General features: G+C 41.2%; 1 protein-coding gene across 1 annotated transcript; it reads right to left on the bottom strand.

Moving 5' to 3' along the window:
* Positions 1-281: 281 nt before the first annotated feature.
* Positions 282-24,139, bottom strand: LOC133976553 (sodium/potassium-transporting ATPase subunit alpha-1). Its single transcript, XM_062414774.1, has 23 exons — positions 23,954-24,139; positions 13,195-13,308; positions 12,465-12,524; positions 10,757-10,858; positions 10,488-10,589; positions 10,286-10,399; positions 9,906-10,040; positions 9,331-9,448; positions 8,826-9,094; positions 8,432-8,740; positions 7,087-7,221; positions 6,377-6,572; positions 6,094-6,269; positions 5,732-5,868; positions 5,303-5,453; positions 3,566-3,734; positions 3,320-3,474; positions 3,003-3,126; positions 1,828-1,973; positions 1,588-1,718; positions 1,127-1,228; positions 914-1,005; positions 282-659 (listed from the first exon to the last, which is right to left on the bottom strand). Exons 1-23 carry the CDS (start codon positions 23,963-23,965, stop codon positions 631-633), a joined length of 3,078 nt encoding a protein of 1,025 aa, XP_062270758.1. The 5' UTR covers positions 23,966-24,139; the 3' UTR covers positions 282-630.
* Between the last annotated feature and the right edge of the window lie 739 nt (positions 24,140-24,878).

The following is a 24,878-nucleotide window of genomic DNA, read 5'->3' as shown; positions in this document are numbered from 1 at the left end:
AACCCAGGAAAATCTAAATTAGGTGAGGTAAAGTTGTCCTAGCAAATATTAGCTTAGCACGTGTCATAACTATAGATTTAGTTCAGTCACATTGGCACTTAGCACATAATTTGAGCAAAAAGACTACAAATATAAGATGCAAAAAGTTAAAACACTATTCTATACATGTGTATGGTCATATATTTATATAATATACCAGAAGAGGGAATCAAACCTTTGGTCATTCAGTAACAGGACACACAATCACACAATAAATGAGCACAGGAAACATCTGTGGGACCTGACTCGAGCGCATTTTTATTGAACGTTTATAACTGTTAAAAACATGTATAAAATTGGTCCTGTTTCAGAAACAAGGCACGCATAGTCATGTCAATGTTCAGTGTTCATGTCATTATTAGCATTATCATTTATCAACATCATCATCATCAGCATCATCATCAGCATGTTCCATCATCTCAGTATTTGTCTAATAGTAGTATCAAGCATTCCCTAATATAAAAACAAGTTCCTTTTTTTTTTTTCTTCACAGAGGTTAAAATTTTATTCCGAGCAGCAAGACAATATTCATGCAAAGACGGGAGTTGAGGAGAAGATGCGAGCTGACTGGACTGATAGGCTGACAGATCTTTAATAGTAGGTCTCCCGTTCCACCCAACCTGGACAAACGAGGAGAGAAAACAAACACACACTGGATTTAGAGGCAACTTCTTAAAAATTCTCTGTAGGGTTAAGTTGATTTTAAAGCATGTATTGAAGCTGAAAGATGACAAGGAAGATTGAAAAAAAATCTCCAATAGGGCAGAGAAAGAAGGAATGGAGGAGGAGGAGGAGAGGTGGAAAAACAAGAGGAGCAGAGGAAGGAGAGGGGTAGGAAAATAAAAGATAATCAAAGCATGGATTCTGGGCTCACCTCCTGGGCTGCGTCTGAGGATCAGCTTACGGATTTCATCATAGATAAAGATGAGCAGGGAGTAGGGGAAGGCGCAGAACCACCAGTTGGGCCTGAAAAACACACACACACAAAAAGAAATGTGAAACTGATCCAGTGGCCCAGGCCTAGATGGGGGCAACACTATTAAGATATGGTGCATGGCTTATTGGTGGATTTGTGCATTGGACTCACTTAAGAGGGTACATTCTGAGGGCGACATCCATGCCGGGGCAGTAAGAGAGGAAGGCAGCCAGGGCGGTCTCCTCAAACAGCCCAAAGATCAGGATCTTGTTCCTGAAACACACAGGAAAGCATTTGAAAACTTGCAAGCACAAGTAGTTTCATCATCTTGGTGCCACTTTCTTTTCTTTTTTTGTCTGTGTTATTGTTTTGACGCACAGCCAAGGCGCTGATGCAAACCGCAGCCTGAAGTGCCTTTTAAATACAGTTCATGTTGTTTTGAACCTAAAATAATCACAGAGGTCAAGTGGAGTTCTTCCTAGAAAAGCACAGCAGCTGGTGCAATGTGGAGAAAAAAAGGAGGCATGACATTCAAAATGGCAGCAGAGGAGAAAGTTTGTGTATTTTGTTACAATATTTTTTTTGATGAAACACCCACAGCTCAGAAGGATACTGGGTGTTTTTGTACTCACTTCATGCCCTGTTGGAAGACGGAGTTCCTCCTGGTCTTACAGACGATCAGATCAGCCCACTGCACGATGACAATGCTGACGAAGAAGGCTGTGTGGCAGGTGAACTCAACGATCTTTCTCTGCTCATAGGTCTGACAGAGGAGAACACACATACGGGAACAGTCAATACCAGGTGGTAACAGCCAAACTAGAACCTGAGATCTTTTTAAAAAAAGACCTTTTTTAATAATGGTTACTGACCCACTGCTGTCCATAGCTGTCCTCGAGGTCGTTCATGTATTTGTTATCCCAGTTCACTCTGATGCCCAACAGGGTGGATGGCAGGAAGCCGTTTTCAGCCAGGATCACAAAGTAGGTGAAGAAGCCAGCCAGCGCCTGGATCATACCTGCAGTGAAGAGATATGATTGGATGAAGTAAAAAAAACTGATCTCGGTTCTGTGATTAGTCGCCATTAAGTTAAGAAAGCTGACACCAAACTATAAACGAATTTAAACATCATAGTATTCCATATGGACTTTTAATTTTAAGATTAAAACTGCGATCAATAAATGATTAAGTAAACAAACTGGCCCTGCAGTCTTGAAGGAAGACATGAGATGAATGAGAAAGTGAATGTACATCTGATTAGTCATCTTTTGGGAGGATTTTGTGGGGGGGGGGCCTGACAGATTTATCACAGGATGAATAAATACATTGGATTAGTCAGTATTGAGCAGTTGAGGCTTCATCAGAATGAAAATGATTTATTGGTCTTCCAGGAAATTTAATTTTTGAACCCACGAGATGAATAAACCATAAAGATGTTATCATTGTAGCAAGATGGGGAGATGAGTAAATTTTGCAAAATACCTAAAATGCATCATAAGGATCCCTAAATACAAACCTTTGTAAGGCTTAAATCAGAAGTAGAGATTGGTCAGTTACATAAGAAAAATGTCAAGCGATGACTATAAAATTAATCTTCAATTATCTTCAGGTGACATGATCTTATTACAAGTCAGCATAACCTTCCCTTTTGTGAACTATTACTTCATAATGGAAAACAAAAAATATCCCTGTTGCAATTTTGAACAGCACCAATTTAGTACAGATTTGTTTGCTTTTATCTTACTCTCACAATAGTTTCGGACATCCAGGAGGGTCGAATCTATTCTTGGCTTCATTACCGAAGAGGGAAAAATCAAAAGCCTGAGGCACTCGTCTATCATCACTGACACCGACACACACGCTCCAGTTCTCTATCAGTGCGAGCCTATTTCTGGTGCATGCCGCTCTTCTGGTTATCTCAGACCACCCGCATGCTTATCTGTCTTACTGGGAAAAATCTACCAAGACACGACTTCCGAACTCGTCCAACTTTGTAACGTTTTTTTTTTTTTTTTAAATCAAAGTTTTAAAAGAAGTGTCTGTGTACCGATCTGTCCGTAGGCTATGCTGATGAGCCTCTCGTTCACCAGTTTGTCTGTTTTGGGGTTTCTGGGCTGTCTCTTCATGATGTCGCTCTCAGCTGCTTCATAAGCCAGGGAGATGGCAGGGACCTGGGTGACAGGACACAACAATAATTAATAAATCATTTAAAACATGGACTAGGCTGAAGCAGGCTGTTTCTTCATAGCTTTGTAGTCACACCTCCCAAAGGAGAATAGATGTGTTGGACTAACAGGATTAAGTAATTTGTGAAATTGTAAAACTTTAGGAATACAAAGAGTCTAAAAAGTATTTGATTCTCACCATGTCTGTTCCCAGGTCGATACAGAGGATGGTGACGGTTCCCAGGGGCAGAGGGATGTTGGCGATGATGAAGAGGAGGAAGGGGGTGATCTCAGGGATGTTACTGGTCAGAGTATAGGCGATGGACTTCTTCAAGTTGTCAAAAATCAGACGACCTGATGAATATGACACAGATTTATGGGTTAAATTAAACGTCATTTATCTCAAAAAGCTTCTGTGCACTGTTTTTTAAGTACAATCTATTACCTTCTTCCACTCCAGTAACGATGGAGGCAAAGTTGTCGTCCAGCAGGATCATGTCAGCGGCCTGCTTTGAGACGTCAGATCCAGCGATTCCCATGGCAACGCCAATGTCAGCTTTCTTTAGAGCTGGAGAGTCGTTGACACCATCACCGGTCACGGCCACAATGGCTCCCTGCAGAGAGAGAGAGGGAAGAGGAAAGTGTTAAAAGGGAAATTTAATTTAAGAGAGAAGGGAGAGGAGAAAACTTCACACCAGTGGCTAAAAGCGACATTTCCATTTTCTTCAATTACACTTCTTCACACAGATTTTTTATTTTAAGGTTTCAGGGCAATTCTGCTTCATTTGACAGGACAGATGTGTGATAAAAGGGAATAAAAGACAGAGGTTGATGAGTATAGAAACAGCGCTCATATTCTGGGCAAAAATGTGAATACTTGGAAGAAAAGGTGATCAGAGGATTTACTGCATGCGATTACAGATGAAAGAACAGTGAGATTTCCTTCAAAGAATAAAGTTGGCTGCTTTAAATATTTATGTGTCATGTTAATTTGAGAAACTGACAGCGCAACAAAGATTTCCCCCAACACGTACATGTTTTAAAGATTTATTAAAAGATGACGTGAAGAATGAAACCGGCAGTTCTCAGAAATATTTCAAACAAAGATTTATCGCTGCCACTCGCCAAATGTGCATCGGTTGACTACAAGGACCATAATGCATTTCAAATCTGTAAATCTGTGCACTTTGAAGCAAATATTCATTTTTAAATTATTCCAAACTAAACTTGACATGTGTGTATAATATAATCTAATTAGCAAGATGGAAGCATCAAGACAAAGTAAGACTGGGAGGCTGATTTACTGACAAATTAAATTGAAGCTTATAAAAGGAAATGTCAATAAGAAGTCATCAATAATACCCTCCTCACCCCTCCATTCCTCCTCCAGCACCCACTGGAATATTTTATCATAATTGGTTCTACAATTTTCTGACAGACTTCCAGCTGTGCTTGGATCATGAATGATAGCACACCTCTGGTGACTTGTACATTTTAATAGGACACCTAACACAAACTTTATTTAATTTGGTTCACTTAGGGTGTCCTGGTGGCCTAATTGTTAGGGCTCACAACACATGACAGCAACTGACTGCATGTCACACCCTTCTCTCTCTCTCTCTCTCCCCTTAGCTTCCTGTCTTGACACCATCTGACAAATAAAGGCAAGTAATCTGAAAAAAAGAGATTATTTTTAGCTACTTCTACTAACATTTAGGCGGCTTGTATGGCCAAATAGCCAGATATTTCTTTTGTTTAGTATTATTATTCAAAAATTATTATAAAAAATTAAAAGTCACTACAGGCATAACTCAATGTTGTTTGTGTTTGCCCTTGATCAGATCATAACTAATAAAAACATTTAAATAAATCAATCAATCTGAAGTCAAAGTCCACACAACATTAAAGTAATTCCCTGCCTACTGATGCACTCATGAATATTCATGTGTATGGATGAGCTCACAGCTTGACAGATGTTCTGCTTGATTATTCTGCCAACTTAATCATCAGACCAAAGCAATAATCATACATAAAAATTAGACGATAAGAATATCAAATATTCACTCATGCATTTACATGATGAGGCTCAGACGCATGCTGTGTTTGCCAAACTGTAAAACAAGAGTAGATACACAGCGGAGTCTCATAAGAACACACATCACCTCATCTCTTTTGTTTCTACCTGTCTCTGGCAGCCCTCCACAATGATCAGTTTCTGCTGTGGGGAGGTTCTGGCAAAAACAATCTCAGTGTGGTACTTCAGGATGTCATCAAGCTGCTCTGCGGACAAATCCTTCAGGTCTCCGCCGTGGACTACACAAGCTTTAGCATCTCTGGAGGGAAGACAGAAGCATTAGGTCACTTTAACTCATTCACACAGACATATAAACATCCCGAAAATAGCTACACAGTTCTCTGCATGTCCAAATGGTAATTATATCACAATATCACTAAGAGAGTGTATATGTAATTATAAACACCAGAAATATTAGAAATAATTATAGTCTTGGGTTACAAAAAATGTAGCAGGCCTGATTCAAACCCATTCAGAACAAAAATTGGGCCCATAACATGACCTTGGGGTACTCCAGATTCTCAGTGCAGTCAGTACCTTGGGTTGACTTCAGTAATTGGGATGTTCAGACGAGCTGCGATGTCTTCAACAGTCTCATTGCCTTCAGAGATGATACCCACACCCTTAGCAATGGCCTTAGCTGTGATTGGATGATCACCTGTCACCATGATTACCTTTAAAGAGGAGATGTTTTTGTGATGAGTTGGACAAATCAAAACAGAGGAATTCATTCAAAGTCTGAAAATCATATTCAAATGATTCAAATACACAGTCACTTTTATAATTGTTATAAAGTCGAGATTTACAAGTAATCAGCCCACTTATAAATATGTACATATGCTTGGCTGACTATAAAAGCTTTGTGTTTATTAAATATTTTCATGTATTCTGGGGCATACCTTGATACCAGCGCTCCTGCATTTGCCGACAGCATCGGGCACAGCAGCACGAGGAGGGTCGATCATGGACATGAGGCCGATGAAGCACAGATTCTCAGTGGGGAAGTTCACCTCTTCAGTGTCGAAAGCAAAGCCCTCTGGGAACTGGTCGTCAGGCAGGTTGAAATGGCAGAAACCTGAATGTAATGCAACACAAGAGGGAGTTTAGGAAGGGATCTCCTGTGCACCAACACTCTCAGATCAACCAGTTCCAACAATATCCCATGAGCCGCCCCGACCTTACCCAGTACTCTCTCTCCCAGACCTCCCAGCTCCAGGTAGGCGTTCTGGAAAGCGTCTTTCAACTCGTCGTCCAGTGGCTGCTCTTTGCCCATCATCATGATGGAGGAGCAGCGGTCCAAAATCCTCTCTGGGGCGCCCTTCATCACCAGCAGATGCCTGGACTCTCGTTCCGGTGAGGTGTTTGTGTGAATGGAAAGCTAGGAGCACATAATAGAAAATAAAAGTCAGTTTGAGCATATTGTTGCTTTATGTTCAACACGAGAGGCAAGTTAATTAAGATAAACTGAAAATAAATGACTTAAATAAAAATTCAGGATGAAAACATGAGAATTGTTAAGAACTTGATGTTTATGCTTGTTTGAACTTTAAGCCACAGACAGCTTCTGTGAAAGGACTTTATTTGTAACAATTAGCACATATTTCAATTGTTCCTAAAAAATGTCAACACACTTTTCTAACTAAGGCTGAGTTTCTCACAAGGGTCCTTTTCCAAGATCATTTAAACATTGTTGATTTACTGTCAACATGAGGAAGAAATAACTTGACATTTCATATTTCAGAAAGCTCACCACATTTTCTGAAAATGTAAGAATTCACAGGAAATTGGAGTCTTTCTGTAGCGGCACCCGAAGACATAAAACAGCTTGTTTACATAAGCTAATAATTTCAAAAAGAATAGACATGAGGTTGCAAGCCAGCCAGTTTCAATACCTGGTACTTGTTTGTGGAGTTGAATGGGATTTCAGAAATTTTGGGGCTTTTATCTCTCATTTCCTGGACTGATCCGCAGCACAGCTCGATACACTTCAGCAGAGCCGACTCAGAGGCATCACCAGCCACGTCTCTCTGGAGGAGGGAGGAGGGAGAGGGGAGAAAAATAATCATTTATAAATCAAAAGACACCAGTTATAAGCCATGATAGCAAACTTCTCAGCTGGTTTTGTGGAATATTTGGCCTCTTTTTACCTAACCATTTTCTAAGCCTTCAATTCCCTGCAAAATGAAGTACAGGGTTCTGTGTCCATAATACAAAAGATAAGAAGAGTGATCCATTTGAGAAGCTGTCCATGAAAGAAAAATGCTAATTTTATAGATCCATCAACCCCCCATCATAATTACTAGCCTTGATAAAAACAACCCTATGTTTACCCTCATGTCACTTTTAACAATGACTGAGGGAAAAATAATGAGCAGTGAGAGCGAATGACTGGTAATTAGCGCTATGATGCCAGCCAGACATTTACAGGTGAATAATACGCACACACACACACACACACTTTCAGGTTATTAACACAGGATGGAAACCAGACAACCAGGCTCCATGGAGCCAAGAGACATACGTGCATCTGTGTGTGTGTGTGTGTGTGTGTGTGTGTGTGTGTGTGTGTGAGTGTGTGTGTGTCTGTACATGTTTTGGGGAGGGGGTTAGGAATAATGATGTAGATGCAACATGTGTGTTTGTACACTCCAGGGAGTGATGTAAGCTGGAAACAAACCCCGTTGGTACATCTCAGTGGAGGATATCTGACATTACAAAAAAGATCCAAAATAATAAACAACTGGCTCAAGTACTGCTTCTGTAGGTATAATGTAAATTCTCTCTATTAATCTTTGTGGTCATGTTGCAAATTTACACCCCATGATTCAGTCTCTGGTCCTAAATCAGATTTGAATTAACAGTCCAATAAGCATCATACATGAAGTACACTTGAAAAGGTTCTTGCATTACTGGGAGTGAAGTGAAATAAATAGACAAAAAAAAAAAAAAGGGAAAAATTGAATTTGAAAAATAGTTTGAAAAGTCCACACAGCCCTTCTACATCCCTCCCAAATAATGAGCTCATGAAATAAATGTCTAGAAAAGCAGAAAAGCTGTCTTTTTGTTGCACAAAGGATAAAAGATGATACAGGCTTTTGGTTTTAGTTGTATGAGCCAATTATTTTTTTGCACAATTAATGCGAAAAATCTTCTGTCCTGCTCTGAGAGTCGTCTTGAGGACAAATAAAAATTTGGCGTTATTAATTCAAGTAAAGAGAAAAAGTAATAAAAACATACCTTCAGGATGGGAAGGCCGCTCTGCTCTGCCAGGAAGACGGCGCGGTTGCAGAGTCCGGCAATTCTGGCGAGGGCGGCCCAGGTGGCCGAGCTCCTGTCGAAGGAGGTTCCGCTCTGGTTCTCGGTGGTGTCGGCCTCGTGGATCTGGTTGTCGAACCACATGTGGGCCACGGTCATTCTGTTCTGGGTGAGGGTGCCGGTCTTGTCTGAGCAGATGGTGGAAGTGGAGCCCAGGGTCTCCACAGCTTCCAAGTTCTTCACCAAGCAGTTCTTCTTGGCCATACGCTTAGCAGTCAGAGTCAGACACACCTACAGATGAGAGCACAGTTAGTGGCTGAAGGCTTTTTGATCCACAATTAGACTTTAAAGACAAAAAGGGGACATCAGGACTCACAGTGACAGTAGCCAGGAGACCTTCTGGCACGTTGGCGACAATGATACCAATGAGGAAGATGACGGCCTCCAGCCAGGAATATCCAAGAATGAGAGACAGGACAAAGAAGGAAACGCCCAGGAAGACAGCCACACCGGTGATGATGTGGATGAAATGCTCGATTTCGATGGAGATGGGGGTACGTCCGACTTCAAGGCCAGAGGCCAGTGTGGCGATACGTCCCATGACGGTACGGTCTCCAGTGCTGATCACAATACCACGGGCAGTTCCTGTTGTGAAGGATAAACAAATAAATATTTCACTGAATTCTCCTTTAATATGAACAACAAAAGATCTGACACGTATCGTTCCATCGAGTTTTAAAACCCTGCAGTCAATTTTTTGTTTTTGTTCCAGTTTATTGAAAAACAAAAAAATCTCAAGTGCACTGCCCCATTTTCTTTCAAAGGAGGAGCACCATCCCTGAAGAAAAGCAAACTTGTTTTGATGTATCCTGTCATTATACCTTCAACACAGTTGGTAGAGAAGAAAGCGATGTTCCTGGTCTCAAGTGGGTTCTCATTGGAGAAGTCGGGAGTACGAGTCTGGGGCTCTGATTCACCGGTCAGAGAGGAGTTGTCCACCTGAGACATAAAACATTAACCGTGATTGATGGCATGAAAAACAATGTGGTTACGTCCACCTTAGGGAGAGGGAAAAGCAAGATAAATTGAGCAAGATGGGAAGCAAAAAGTTGCCTTCTAGGGGAGGAAAACTAACTTTATCCTCGACTGTGAATTCACCCTGTGGTAAAAACAGTCGAGGAAGGGCATCTGGGTCAAATGGCACTCTATGATGATGCAGAGGCAGGTGAGAAGATATAACAATGAATGATGCAGAGGTTAATAAAAAAGCAAGGAGCATAACTGGGTCAAGTATTGTATTGTATATTGTATAAATGGGTCACATGCTTGAAATACCATGTTTAAAATGGGACAATTTGACACTTCAAGCACCACAAACTAATATGGCACAAAAAGTAAAAACGCTAAATTCTTTAAATATGGGTCTTAAACTACAAACTATGACGAGAGCACCCACCTTGCAGCCGTGAGCAGAGATGATTCGCAGGTCAGCGGGGATTCTGTCACCACCTTTCACTTCCACTAAATCTCCGACCACCACCTGCTCGGCGTTGATGCTGCTCTTCTCACCATCACGGACAACCAGGGCTTGCTACGAGACAGATGTGAAGGAAACAGACACTTACGTAAGACAAAAGGAGAAAGTGACACTGATGGCTTTATTTCTGTCTTTTTTCTGCCTCTACAGCCTTTTTAAAAATGTATTACAAGGAAACTCCAAAGTCAGTAAGACCTTGAGTTGACAGGTTGATAATTTCTACTGATCTCAGCAAACAAAAATAATAATTGAATGAAAATAATTAAAAAGATTAAATGCCAGAATAAAGATTTGGGTACCTGTGGGACCAGGTTTTTGAAGGAGTCCATGATCTTGGAGCTCTTGGCCTCTTGGTAGTAAGAGAAACAACCAGTGATGATGACGACAGCAGAAAGCACCACACCCAGGTACAACTGTGAATGTTAAAAAGTGACATTTAGTCCTCCACAAGCTTAAAATAAGTTTAAAATCTTATTCAGGTAAACAAGGTTCTTTTCCTACATTATCATTTGCAGGCTCATCCTCCATGGCGGCCTGGATACCGTAGGCCAGGAAACAGAGGAGGGCTCCGGTCCACAGAAGCATGGAGAAACCGCCAAACATCTAAAAGAAAGCAGAACAGGTGACTTTTTGTTTAAGAGCTTTAATAGAGAACATTTCTCAATTTGTGCAAAGATGCCAGGATTACAAATCAGAAAGCTGTTGCTACTTATTTAAAATATTATCACAGAAGGCAACAACTAGATGAAAGATAAGAAAGCTGTTGTTACCTGTTTACAGAACTTGACCCACTCTGGGGTGGTGGGAGGAGGAGTGAGGGCATTGGGCCCATCACGGGCCAGATGCTCAGCTGCCTTTGCGCTAGTCAAACCCTGAAATGGTGAGAAAAATTAGATTCAGTTAAACTTGGTGACAAATTTGTTGGATGTTGGAGCCACATGCTGGATGAAGGATATTCAACCACATCTTTTTTTTAAATAAGTATATTATACCTCGTGATGTTTTTAAGCCTTATTAAACCAACCACACACACAAACTCACTGGCACATTTGTGTCCAGGGGGGATTGTAGGTGCTACTTGTTGCCTAGCAACACAGCATCAACAGAAAAACAGGGCCAGTTCCTTCATCAGCAAGTAGGAGGAATAAGACAGAGGGAAGAGGGAAGCTGAAAAAGTGGAGACGTGAAAGACGTAGGAGAAAAGAAAATGGGATCATATGAAATGAGGACAGAGGGGCTTCTGCAGCTAATTAATTATTCACCGCTGCTGCACACACACATGCATGCATGCACGCACACGCAGAGCTCTGAGACCCTAGTTTAGAGGCACTGATTAACTATTCTCCTTGATCTTTCCTGCATGACCAGGAGCACATTTGCATGAGGAGAGAGGGCTAGTTAGAGTGTGTGTGTGCATGGGTGATTGAATGGGTGGGGGATTAAAGAAGGATTTAGCACAGTTTGACACACAGAAGGTACGATCACATTGAGGAGCCAAATAATTCTTTCCATACTTTTACCGTTAATAATTTACAATAATGTCTATTTAATATGGCTATGCCAATCATGACACCTTCAGAGCTACTTTAACAGAAGGAGATATGTTGAATTTGAAAAATGTAAAACACAGACATATCCATTTAGCGTTTACTTACGTGTATATAACATCAGCTATAGTATTTTACATTATTCATAGTGACCGTGATGTCTGTGTCAACATGTGAGCTGATGTAGACCGATGACCTAAAAAGCTGCACTTTGTGACACTTGTGCTCACCTTACCAATTTCAGTTTAGGAAAGGGTTAAAAAGAAAGAAAAAAAACTGTTCAGTGCTCTAAAAAACATTTCCCTTTAAGAGTAAAGAAACCTTCAGTGATAAACAAACACTGATATAAAAAAAGAAACAATCTCAGTCCCTCCTCCTCTCCTACACTGCTGGATAAAGCTTGGGCGAGCTGAGCCTGTAGTTGCTGATCACACACACACACACACACACAATGACTCTTCCTTCATGATGTGAAGGAGGATTTTATCCCCTCTTTAAAAAGAAACTAACGCCTCTGTTTCATTCACTTCATCCACATTAAACATTCATCGATTTAAGATTTAACTTAATATGGACTGTCAGACTGGAAAGAAAAATGGAAGTTAATTGCAGTTATTTGATATTTATCTCATCTGCATGATAAATACGGGCAGTTTGATTGAATTCTCTTCAAAATGACATCATGATCATACCAGGAGCTCTCTCTCTCTCTCTCTCTCCCTCTCTCTCTCCTCTTCTCTCTCTCTCTCTCTCTCTCTCCTCTTCTCTTCTCCTCTCTCTCACTCACACACTCACACACTCACACACTCACACACTCACACACTCACACACTCACACACTCACACACTCACACACTCACACACTCACACACTCACACACTCACACACTCACACACTCACACACTCACACACTCACACACTCACACACTCACGTTGCTCAGGTCTGTTCCATATTTGCGATGGAGCTCATCCAGGGTCAGCTTGTGGTCGTCCTGCGAGTACACAAAGAAAAAAAAAAGAATCAGTCCAGTGTTTACTTCTGTGCACATGAGTGTGTGTGTATTTACTGTATGTGTGTTCAAAATGCCAAAAACCAGCGACATTTACGACGCATTGTGCGCCGACCTTTCTGGACTACCACAATGATGACAAACACAGCAGGGGAAGGAGAAGAAGAAAGAAAAAAATAGAGGAGAAAGGAGGAAAAAAGGAAAGAGAGAGAGGAGAAATGAATGGGTGAAAGATGAGAATGAAAGGAGAGTAGAAGTAAGAGTGAGATAAGGAGAAAATGATGGTTTAGAGGAACCAGAGATTGATTTTAGGACTAATTTAACAACCAATAAGTAAAGATAAAGTTCTTAAGAATCTGGTAATCAAATACACCAATTAAGCTACATTTATAGCATAATTGGGGTAAAATCCAATTTAAAATAAACTGTACAGACCTGTTAAACTTGGATTTAGTTATATTTAGTTTTCCCACAAGAGAGAGATGACAGGAAAGTATACAGGAAGAGAAGAAAAGGAGAATAATGACAGAGAGGATGGGGCTCACATTGAAAGCAGTGATATTAAGCTAAAGGACAATTAGAGGAAGAGGTACTAAAGGTCTTAGGATTAAAAGTAAATAACCTAAAGTACAAGTAAAGTAGAGACACTCACCATATCCACTTCCTTCTTTAGTTCATCCATATCCTTTTCTTTCTTCTTCCCCTTCGCCTTCTTCTTACCTCCCTGCTCCGAGGTCGCAGCCAGCTCATACTGCTCACGTCCTTCCTGGAAACACATGGAGACAGGGGAAGAAGCAAAAAAAAAGAGAAAAGATAATGTTTAGTAAACTGAAAAACAATTGGTCTCACAGCAGCTGAAAGTAACCTACCATCATCACAGTGCAGAGATTTGGATGATACTGGAGATGAGCAACACCGCCTTCAGCAGAGATGGAGACTAACTGGGACAAAATGTAGCAGCCAAAAGTACAACGGCTTCTTTCAAATGAGCAACCCGAAGGGTCAGAAATGTGCTTCACTTGTTGTGCCAACTCTGGTCACAGGCAATGAGCTGGTTATAGCAATGTTTCTCATGTTCAACATATTTCTGACTGTTATAAACACTTTGTGGAGCACTTCTTCCAAGCCAACACACAGGCTTGGGGGAAATGGTGCCTTCAAACATTTCATCTCATCACTATAATGACAAAATGCTCTCTACTACCTCAAAATGTTGCTGGTTTTTCTCTGTCCTTTGGGTGTAGGTGTACTTGGCAGATGTTGTAGCAGTTTAAATTATTGATATTTCTAACAGTTGTGTGATTAAAGCCACAAAAAGCTCAGTCAGTGTGTATTACAGCCTCAAACTGGCACAAATATGATACATTAGAAACAGGATTATTCTAGGGGCCTGAAGACGTGGAACTTGAAGCAACAAATTTGAAGATGAATCTTTACACAGTTGCATTTTTAAGACGTTTTCAGTGATTTCAGTAATGAGTGCAGTCAAAACTAACACTCTGACTACGATGTCTGATGACGCTCCCTCAAAATGCTATAAGACACTTTGTCATTGAGTCTTAAGAGTCAACACAGCTTTATCTATTGGCCTCAATTAGGGGGAAAAACTGCCACAAAGTTTAATAGTCAGATGCTGAGTCACGTCTTAAACTTGTCACATGCAGTTAGGTTGTGATATCAAAAGCCTCGTCAGCTGACCGGAGAGTGAAACCAGTCTTAGATCCTGGATTTATGAACACCAGGATCTTCTGTCACGGCCAACACAACTTCACAGGGACTCACTTTTTCCAGCATTTTCAACTTTTTATAAACTATTTTCCATCTGTTTGATTCTAACTTTGTGATTCTGATAATAAGACTGGAGCTTGGCTGTTTTTTTTACTTCTGTATTTTAATGATTTAGTATTAATCCTGAGTAATATAAATACTCTGCTCCACTACTAAACTCTTAATTTGAAGTTTTCACTGATCAACATAATATTTTGCATTGAAATCAAAAGTGAGTGACTGAAACTTCAGGGGAGGAGCAAGTGAAAGCTGGATGTTGCTCAGTTGGGAGATAAGCACTATTTTCTTAGCGAGGTAAAACAGATTAGGCTGCAGGGCGAAAACACATCTCACTTGTTTAACACCTAAATTATTTCCAATGAAGGGGCAGTACTGTCTGAGGCAGAAATAAACAAAGCTTTATTCATTTGTGAACCACTTTTCCTTAAAAACATACCCTTACTAATTAAGCACCCCCAGAGTGGAACAATAAACCACACTGGAGACTTTTACTGGTAATCACACACAGTTTGTTGACGTGAAATGTGACACTCTCTCGTTGTAGGCTGGAAAGAAGCTACAAAAATGTCCTTAAGTTGTGTGACTCGCCCCCTTCCTCCTCCTCCTCCTCCTCCTCCTCCTCCTCCTCCCCATATCACACGATCAGCTCCGACAGCTTCTCCTCCGTCCCTCTTTTTTCTCTCTGGTGTCTCATCCACAGACGTCTCCTCTCATTATCAGCGGTCCCTGTAGTTGACAGGGCGACAAAGGCTGTGCAAAAAGATCGGTGTCCTCAAGCCGGCTGGAAGCCAGAGGGCACGAAAAACGGAGTGACAGAGAGGAGGTGAGATTGGAGGAGAAGGAAAAACAGAGAGGCAGTGGGGTGGACTGAAATTTGAAAATCCTTTTAGCAGCCTATCAGAGTCAATGTGGCGTTACTCTTCACCATCATCTCGCAGCAGGTATGAGGTGAGCTGCCACCAGCGTTTGGTTTATAGATGCCACACCCAGATTTGATCCCCCAGTTATCCAGATGGCAAGCATAGCCGATACATTTATTATTATCCAGAAGAGGTAAGAACATCCATTAGTGCCGCTAAAAAGAGATGATGCTAAAAAAACTTTTTGAAAAATCACCATTTAGACATGTTGTATCCTTCATATTATATAAAATGTTCTCCTGTACCATAAAATAGTGACTGCAAATGTCTCCCCCCCCCCCCCCCCCCATAAATAAATTACAGCTTCATTAAAGATTAATCAAACACTTATTGATGACTGATGAGGGAATTTATGAATGTGAACTGGTGTAGAGACTAATTATCAGTCAGAATATGAACAATATGTAAGGATTAAGTAAAAAGATGATTGAGAAAGTGAAGCCTGTGTGTGTTTCAAGTAGGAAACATAAGATCGCAACACTAAAAGCTAACATTGATTAAAGGTTAAGGCTCATCTATAATTAATCACTGCACAGGCGTGAGATGTGTTAGCATGTTAGCAGGGGAGAGTGATTACTAATGAGTCATTTGTGTGCAACAGCCATTTTGAACCCACCCCTCCCTTTTTTTTACACTAAATGATCCCAAATATGGACTTCCTGCACACTTTCTCAGTCATGGAAATATGTTAACCAATATTGTTTTTTCTAGCACATTAGCCTTTAGTCGTTTCCCAGGGATTCATCAGAGCAGAGTGTGTGATCCCAGCACATGTTTGTTATCGTTGCTTCAGCCACCACCCCCCCACACTCCCCACCACCCCCCCGGACGGCTAAGCTGGGAAAACACTGAGTCTGGTTTTTAGATGGCTGTGGCCAGATCTTAGCCTCTGGACCCCTGAGGGACCCTGGGGGCCATCTGGCTATAGACACATAGCTCAAGCAGTGGTTGTCCTGGCTGGTCTGGGTAACTATATGGCGTCTATGCTTATGTTAAGGATCACCTGTTTAAGATGATTAAAACTAAACTAGAGTGAACAGAAGAGCTCACTTGCTAACTTGTTGGTTATCTGATGTTCCCATCTTTACTTTGAAATAAATAAAGACCAAAGAAATGCCAGAATAAAAAAGTTAACCCATTTCACAGATATTTAAGTGTCTGAGCTCAAACTGCTGCTCCTACCAGGAGGAACAGAAGTTGTTTACGTGAGCTGCTGCATAGTCTCATGTGTCTTCGTTAAAAGACAGTCTCAAAGTGCAACTAACTCTGTTTTTTTCCCCTTTTCACAGCTGGAGTTTCTGTTCGGTTTACTCAGTCGCACACTCAGAATTGAACGTTTCTCCTTGAAGTCACATTGAAATCTTATTTTTAATCTGGAGTTACTGAAGCCTCCACAGAAGAACTTATATTTGCTACATAAAAAAGTGTAGCAATTAGAAATGGTTGTGTTGAGAAGTAAAACTAAAATCTGAGCTTAAATAATCACAACGATGATGATGACACATTTCCATTTTGATCTAGTTTTACTGTATTTAGTCTAAGTTAGTCTAATTAAAGCCACAACGCCTACACTTACATTTCATTTTTCTTATCTGATTTTAGTTTGCTGCAAAAATGTTTCACTTTTTCATCAAAGAGTTTGGTGGCTGTGTGTGCAGAGCTGTTTAAGAAGGGAAAGCCCCCCCTTTACTCAGATAACTAACAAAGCTGCAATGCCAGTCACCTTGTTGACGTCTTGTTAGTGACATGTGACACCCTTACACTCTCATGTGAGCTGTACAGAGATCTGTTGGGGAATTAGTGCAGAAACAGGCGCACCCAACCCTGACGGCCCCTTATCGACTGTTACTGAAACATTAATGTGAGGTTTGTTTTGCTTATCGTGATGTTAGGATGTAGCTTTTCCTTTTCATACAGTAGTTTCGATTGAATAACAAGATGTTTATCTGTGCTGGAGCCAGACATGGACATAATAAAACAAATCTATACTGAGGTTTATGTGTCAGATACTGTTATCATACTTAAGGATTATTGATAACCTACTTTTTTGTACAGGGCATCAAACCTGCATTATTTCCTGACGCTGATTCAGCAACATTAGAGATTAAGAGATGCTACAGTGATGCTTTTTATGCTTAATTAGGACTCTGTCGATTAGGTAAATAATCAGTTACTTGATCAGTAGACAACAGAGCTGACAGAAAATTAATCGCCAATGGTTTTCATTATCAAATAATCGTTTTGAGTCAATCTTTAAGACAAAGTGTCCAAATTCTTTGATGGTTTATTTAGTCTTCCATCAAAGTAAACTGAATATATTTCAATACGTAATCAATCAGACATTTTATAGACCAAACGACTACCTCATGATTCAAAAACGACGACAAACAACTAATCTATTAATCAAGAAAATAGTCGCCAGATTGATCAATAATGAGGACTATTGTTACAGCATTGATGCAGCCATCTTTTAAAGCAAAAACATCCTCTGGTCTTTGCTTCTTAGTTGTGAGTATTTTTTGGTTTTCTTCAATAGTGATAAACATTTGAAAATATTGAACTTGTGTCCAAACCAAGCAAATTAAAAGCATCACAGTGGACAGACTAAACGATGAATGGAGAAAATAAAAGACAGATTCATCAACAATGAAGATGCTCGTTAGTCGGTACAAATTACTGTATTTTTATAATACAGATAAAAAATGATGTCCTCATACAGGAAACATATAATAAAGTAAATCCTGACCTTGAAAAGCAGCATTTAGGGTCAATAACATCACCCAAGCAGCAATGATAAGGGTTATTAAAAAAGAAGACAATAATTGAAGTAGAGGAATAGAAGAGTAGGAAGGAAGGATAAAGGATGTAAATGGGTAAAGAGTAAAAACCAGCATTAACGCCTCCCTCTCTCTCTCTATCTCTCTCTTTCTCTCTCTGTCTCTCTCTCTCTGATGGGCCTACTGGACACAGAACAATGGCGCTTTGTACCACCGCCATAAAATCTGCATCAAAAACACAAACAAAAGGCTCAGCAATCTTTTCATGTGACTGTTAAAGTCTGTGGATATGTGGGACACGTTATCCCGACTGTGACGCTCGCCGACGCTGCTGCTTTTTCTTCGAGCTTCAACCGGAGATATGTGGGAATAAAGACTATTAAGAAAGATGCAACTTATTTGTTAGTCAAACACCTTTTCTGACCACATTCTTAGTGGAGATTACAGGCTTTAAATGCTTCATTCAACCTCCACGCTGATCCTGACGCAGCTTCAGAGGCTGAAAACTTGAGTTATAAACCTCGGTAAGTTGAGTGGACTTTTGTAGAGTTTTTCACATTGAAAAACTGTTGGAAAAAAAGAAAAGAAAACCAGAGATTGAGAAGCTTTTCTGAATGAACGAGCCACTGCCAATCGCAATGACAACAACACACACACACATAAAAAAACAACTTCACCAAGAATTTCTGAGGCCCCTTTGCCTCCCCCATGAATCCTGTCCCTAGCCCCCCCCCTCTCTTTTTTCTCGCCTGAAAGAACAGCGTCCTAAAGGCTCAAACAAACATCAGAAGAGAGCATTCGGTCAAGCGGTTGCATATTTTAAAAGCACACACTCTTCTTTTTTTTTCTTCCTTTCTGTCTTTTACAGGCAGACTTGAATTCTTATAGTCCTTTTCCTGGTGCCAGCGTCTTTTGCCAGATACACAAGCTGCTCATTCAACTGTGCCGACACACACACACACACACACACTGCTGGGACTTTGCCTGGTTGCTACTGGCGACTGTTGCCACACCTCTTGAGATATGTGAATGGACAATCACGTGTTTTTACCCCCCCGCCTCTCTCTCTCTCTTTTTATTCCTCTCTCCCTCTTCCCATAACCCCCCGCCCCCACCCATCCACCCCCCTTCCCCTCCTTTACTCCTTCATTTCCTCTGTCTACCCCTTCTTTTACTGTTTAAGCAGAGAAAAGAAAGTGTGTTAATTTACACGGGAGTCGCGTTTAACACTCTCTCCACGTACGGCGCAACTTTCAGCCTCCTCCAATCGGGACAAAAGCGGATGAATGAATCAATGTCTTTACTTGTAGGAAACTTTTCTAAACACTCAAAGCTTCATTCAAATAAAAATACTCACTCAAATGCATTATTGTCTCACTATAACCATTGTTTCTCTTGTGTATTTTATCATTACTTCACATAAATGCGATCTACAGGGCTTTTTGTTAAGATGAGGCATTACATGAAGGTGGTGTCATCGAGTCCCCCGCAACACGAGCTCTAAATGTCAAAAACATGTGGGAATCAGCTTTAAAAAAAAACATGTTTCAACTCTATGACAACTCCATCTGCCTAAGGAAGACTGTGTGGTACGATCGAAAGCTCCAGAACAGCTACTAAAGCTGTTTTCTAGGTCAAGAATATGTACTTGTTCTATCTGGTTCAATGTGACAACTTAAGAAGACAGTCGCCTGGCTTTTAAAGGTCTAACATTCTCATTAAGGAAAAGAAATATCAACTTTTATCAAGTCAAAATGCTCTGGAGACACACACCTTTAAAAGCTTTATGTGGCTGTCAGATAACTGAAATTCCTGTTAAATGAAGGAGATTTTGGTCATATTTAAAGAAAAATCATCAGTTCTTTCTACCACAAACTGAATATTTGACCGTATTTTAAGATGGAACGCTTCTCTTTATGTGTGTGAAGAAAAGGACTTCAGTTCAGAGCTCTACAGGCGACCTGGAGCTGCTCAGTAGTCGAATGAATGAACCAGTAAATCAATGGCTCTTTTTTTCCCCCTCCTTCTCCCTCTCCTTCCCTTTCACTTTTCAGGCCTTAGCCACACCTCCACGGCATTAACCGGCAAAACACCACAGCTACAAGTAGCATCATTTCCTCGTGTGTGTGTGTGTGAGGGGGGGCTGAGCATGTCGCACACGTTTGCCTCAAACATTCAAACTTCCAGTGATTCAGGGGTCTGGATTATGACATGTGGGGCCTGATGGATGCTGGTTCATTTCTAATGTTCCCCTCTTTTTGCTGAGCAACAGGCTCGCAGTGAAACAAAAACAGCTCCGCTCGAGCTGCTTCGCCAAACACAGGCAAAAGACAGGAGCTGAGAGATGGCATGTGAAAGAACGAGAGAGGGGAGGGGAGGGGGAGAGAGCCAGAAAGGGAATTAGAGGGAGTCAGAGATGGAGTGAGGGAAGAGAAAGGAGGGGAGAGAGAGCGCGAGAGAGAGAGAGAGAGAGAGAGAGAGAGAGGGAGTACGCTGTGTTCTGTCACAGACGAGGGGTGGCGTGTGACAAAAGCCCCGGTTATTACACACTGACTGCCGAGCGGAAAGAATGTTAAATCCTCAGAGAGAGAGCGAGAGAGAGAGAGAGAGAGAGGGAAGGGAGGGAGGGGGGGTGGAGGGAAGGAAAACAGGTACAAACAGAGAGAACAAGAGGGAAACGGACTGTAAAAGAATGGATGTGAAGGTGAAGTCCGGGAGCCTCTTTGGGTGGGATTAAAAGTGGCCCGAGGGCTGATTTTGCGACGATGGTTTACTGTGTGTAAAAAAAAACCTTACTCAGAGTCGGAGATGGGTATCTATGTTTTTTTGGTCATATCTGATTGCTAAAGACAGAGTTCCTCATTTCATCTTTCTACTTTTTAATCAAATGGTCAAACTCAAAGCAAAAGTTTTAAAGCAGGAGAAACAAGCTTCAAGAAAAGTTGCAGCTAATAAGCATAATGTCCAACCAATAGGTTCCACTTAAAGTCTCACTTCTTACTGGTTTAACTGTCTGAGTCAAAATGAGGTCTAAATGTATTAACTTTCACTTTCTGAGTGTGCTAAAGAGCAGCCGAATAAACTAACACATCATTCCCAAAGGGAAGGCTTCTGGTGACACTGACACAAGGTAAAGGAGATGTTTTCTCATGCTGGAATATGTGTAAGTGTCTCAATTTGAAAGGTGTCACAGTATAAAAGTGATACAAGGGCTGTTTTATCTCAGTAGGAGTGAGAGTAGGCCGTTTTGGGATGTACACGATTTCTCAATTGATGCCCACTTCATAATCCAGCCAGTTTAGGAAGAAATTATACTAACAGGTTGAGTGAGGTGTATGATTATGAAATATTTAGCTTGCACCCCTCCCTCCCTGTCTCGCTCCTCTCCCTGGTTGGTTGGTCTCCCAAATCGACAGCTGTCTCCTGATTCCTGCTCTGCGTCGCTGCTCAGTTCTCCAGTCGAGGGGGTTGAGGTGTTACTGCGCTAAAAAACTACTTTTTTTCTTGATGAGAAATGAAAATTATCACCTATTTCACCAAAAAGATGATTTTAATTTAAAGCTGTGCAGTAGATTATTCATCACGTGATGGATATTTTGTCTTTTTCTCTCACCTCTCCATCATATCTAGGCGCCAAGTTGCTCGACGGTGGCAATGCGGCAACTGGTGCCTCTTGGCTCCCCCTTAATATCACCCACCCCCCTTCCTCCACCTCCTCCACCTCGGTCTTTCGAGCAATCAATCCCTCCTCTCAGCTCCTCTCTGTTTATTGCACTGTGCTGCGCATGTGATGAGGAAACACTGGAAAGGCCAACGAGAAGCTCAATATCAGACATGAACTGGAGGTGCGAGGAGAAACACACTTCTCTCATACCTGTGTTCCCCCAATTCTTCTCTATTACAACACAACTCTTCCTCCTCCTCCTCCTCCTCTCTCTCTCCTCACACCAGGAAAGCTCTGTAGTGGCTATTATCTCTTCCCAGTCTAGCTATTTGTCTGTGCCAAAGTACTGGAGGAGGGAAGAAGGGGAGAGGAGAAGAGAAGAGAGGAGAAGCAGTGGGGAAGAGGAGGGAGGGAGAGGGAGAGGGGAGGTTGGATGGGGGCAGGGCATGGCTTTCATCACATATGGAAGAAGGGGGGAAGAGAGAGAAAGAGAGAGAGAGAGAGAAAAAAAACCCAACAGCAAGCCAAGAAGCCAAGTGAAAGCAAGAGCAAACATTTCTCAGCATCTTAAATGAGCTCCGCGGAAAGACAGAGAGAGAGAGAGGTAGAGTGAGAGAGAGAGAGAGAGAGAGAGAGAGAGAGAGAGAGAGAGAGAGAGAGAGAGAGAGGAAAAAAAGGAAGGATGGAAGAGAGACTTGAATGAGCCGATCTGCTTCACATCTCCCGCCAGATCTCTCGGTCCATCTTTCTCTCCCTCCATCCATCCATCCATCCGTCCATCCATCCATCTCTCCATCCCTCGCAGGCTTGAATCTATAATGAGTGTTTTCTATTGCGCAGCATGGCAGGGTGTGGCGACTACTGATGTTTCAATACAACAGGGTTCAGTTTCATCCCCATACAATACAAGTTTGTGGAAAATAACAGGTGTGTTGTGCATGAAGCTAATACCAAACAATAACATGCGAGCTGATGATACATCTACTGGAAGAGGTCTATCTTCTTTTCACACGACTGAAATCAGAAGTCTGTCTGTCTAAACTTAAGCTGAACAGAGAGGGAAAGAAAAAGAGGGAGACATCTCTAAAATGCTCACATTACAATGTTTGAAAACAATGTTCAAACTATAGATATGTGATATTTACTCTCAAAGCACAATCAATAACCTTTCAGTGGCTGGAAATGTTTATGATAGGTTACTCAAGAAGAGCTGCAACGATGTTTAGTCCTTTATCAAGCAAAAGAACAAAACATTTGCCAGATTTAACCTCTTAAACTGGAAAATTTCCTTTTTCATACAATAAAATATATTGAATGTCTTTAGGTTTGGGGCTTTTTAATCAGATAAAACAAGCAACAACTTAATAATGTCATCTTGTGCATTAAAAAAATGTGACTTTTCTGATATTTTACAGACTTAATTAATAATCAATAATGTTGGAGCCTTGCTGTATCCAAGCTTGGGAAGGTAGTAGTTATGTTTTTTAAGGTTTTCCCCCTCAGTCACCATGCAAGCAAAAAAAAGCAGCTACACACCATATTTCTCTAAAAAAGGTGACTGTATGATAAGATTAGGATAAGTGGTCCAGAAGAGCTCCACATCTACCAGGAGAGGGAAGAAAATGGGCCGGACTTTTTTTTTTTTTTTTTTTTTTTTTTTTTTTAAACTTATCCCTCCCACGGCCAAGCCATTATACCCTCAATACACAGCTGTACTGTGCTCAACTAAAATAGCCAAAAATGTTACAAAATAGCTTCTATTTCCTGAAGGGAAAGTGTTCAGCAGCGTGGAAAACAACTTTATGCGTTGGATGAGATTCACAGAGATGCATTCAAGAGCAGATTTGGCACTTTTCAGGCTCATATTAGACTAAAATAGCCTCACAGAGCCATTTCTCACCGTTTTCCGCTACATTTCCACATGAGCAACATTGTTACCCCTACAAAACTTTGACAGCCCTGGCGTTTGACAATATCCCGTTATGTAACCGGAAACCATGTGAAGGTACTGAGGAGCTCCTCTTGTGTTTTCGGGGGGTTTTGAAAACACGGAAATGCCCCCAAAGTACTTTGTAGCAGTACAGCGGGCATTTTTAAGAGAGTTTTAAAAAAGGAGCTTATCGTACCACATGTGAACCTCGCCCCCCCCCCCTCCCTCCCCCACTTCAACCTCCTCAGTGACAACATCAACATCTTTTTAGCAAACCACTTGTTTGAATGGCGAAGTTTCAGACAAAGCAGAAAAAACGTTCTTATACTCACTCCTCTTCCCATGGTTGCTAGGATGTGGACGTTCCCAGTTCAAGTAAAACAAATAATTGAGAAACAAACAAAAAAAATCCTTTAAAAATTATTTACAGTAAAAAAAATATATATTAAAATAAAATAAAAACTCCTGGATGTGCCGTTATTTTTTTTATTTTTTTTGTTTTTTATTTTTTTTCTTCTCCTCAGCACGTGTCACCCTTCTAGAACGCACATCCGAACTCGCGAGCAGTCGCGGCAGACCCTCCAATACTTATAGACAGCGTTCCTTCCATTGTGACGTCGACGCCTTTTGCCATGGTAACCCCACGGAGGGAGGCGGGGCGTCCGCCATTATTGGGCGTTTTTTCAGTTTTTTTCCTTTTTTTCTTCCTTTTTTCAGCTTGCCATGCAACACACACACACACACATGAACGATTAAGTACACAGATATGATATCATAGCTGAATTATCTGTAATAGTGTAAATATTGTGGGGGAAATTATGAGATGTTGAACACTATACAAACAAATATCTGAATGACTACCACCTGTATTAAATGGGATCTCATATCTCTATGTTCCTTAAATTTCAGCTCAATTGCTCTGCTGTGTTAAAAAAAAAAAAAAACCCACCCCCACTCTACCCTACCCCCCCCCCCCCCCCCCCCCCCCCCCCCACACACACACACACACACACACACTCCTGATTCATCTACACCTCACTCTGCTTAACAGCTGGGTTCACAGACACCTCCTTTCCCCCGCTGCTTTGACAAGGTTGTTGCATGCTGATAGCAGGCAGCCAACTTCTGAACCCTCTGCTTCTAAATCCAGATCCAAACGCATATGTATCTGTGTGACACTGCCATTGTTTGCACTGTAGATGCACAGCAATGAATTTGACACCATTAGCTAACAAAACCGGGTCCCCTTTTAGCTCC

Source organism: Scomber scombrus, chromosome 24, assembly GCF_963691925.1.
Source record: "Scomber scombrus chromosome 24, fScoSco1.1, whole genome shotgun sequence".
Classification (NCBI taxonomy): domain Eukaryota; kingdom Metazoa; phylum Chordata; class Actinopteri; order Scombriformes; family Scombridae; genus Scomber; species Scomber scombrus.
This window is presented reverse-complemented; position numbering and strand designations above follow the sequence as displayed.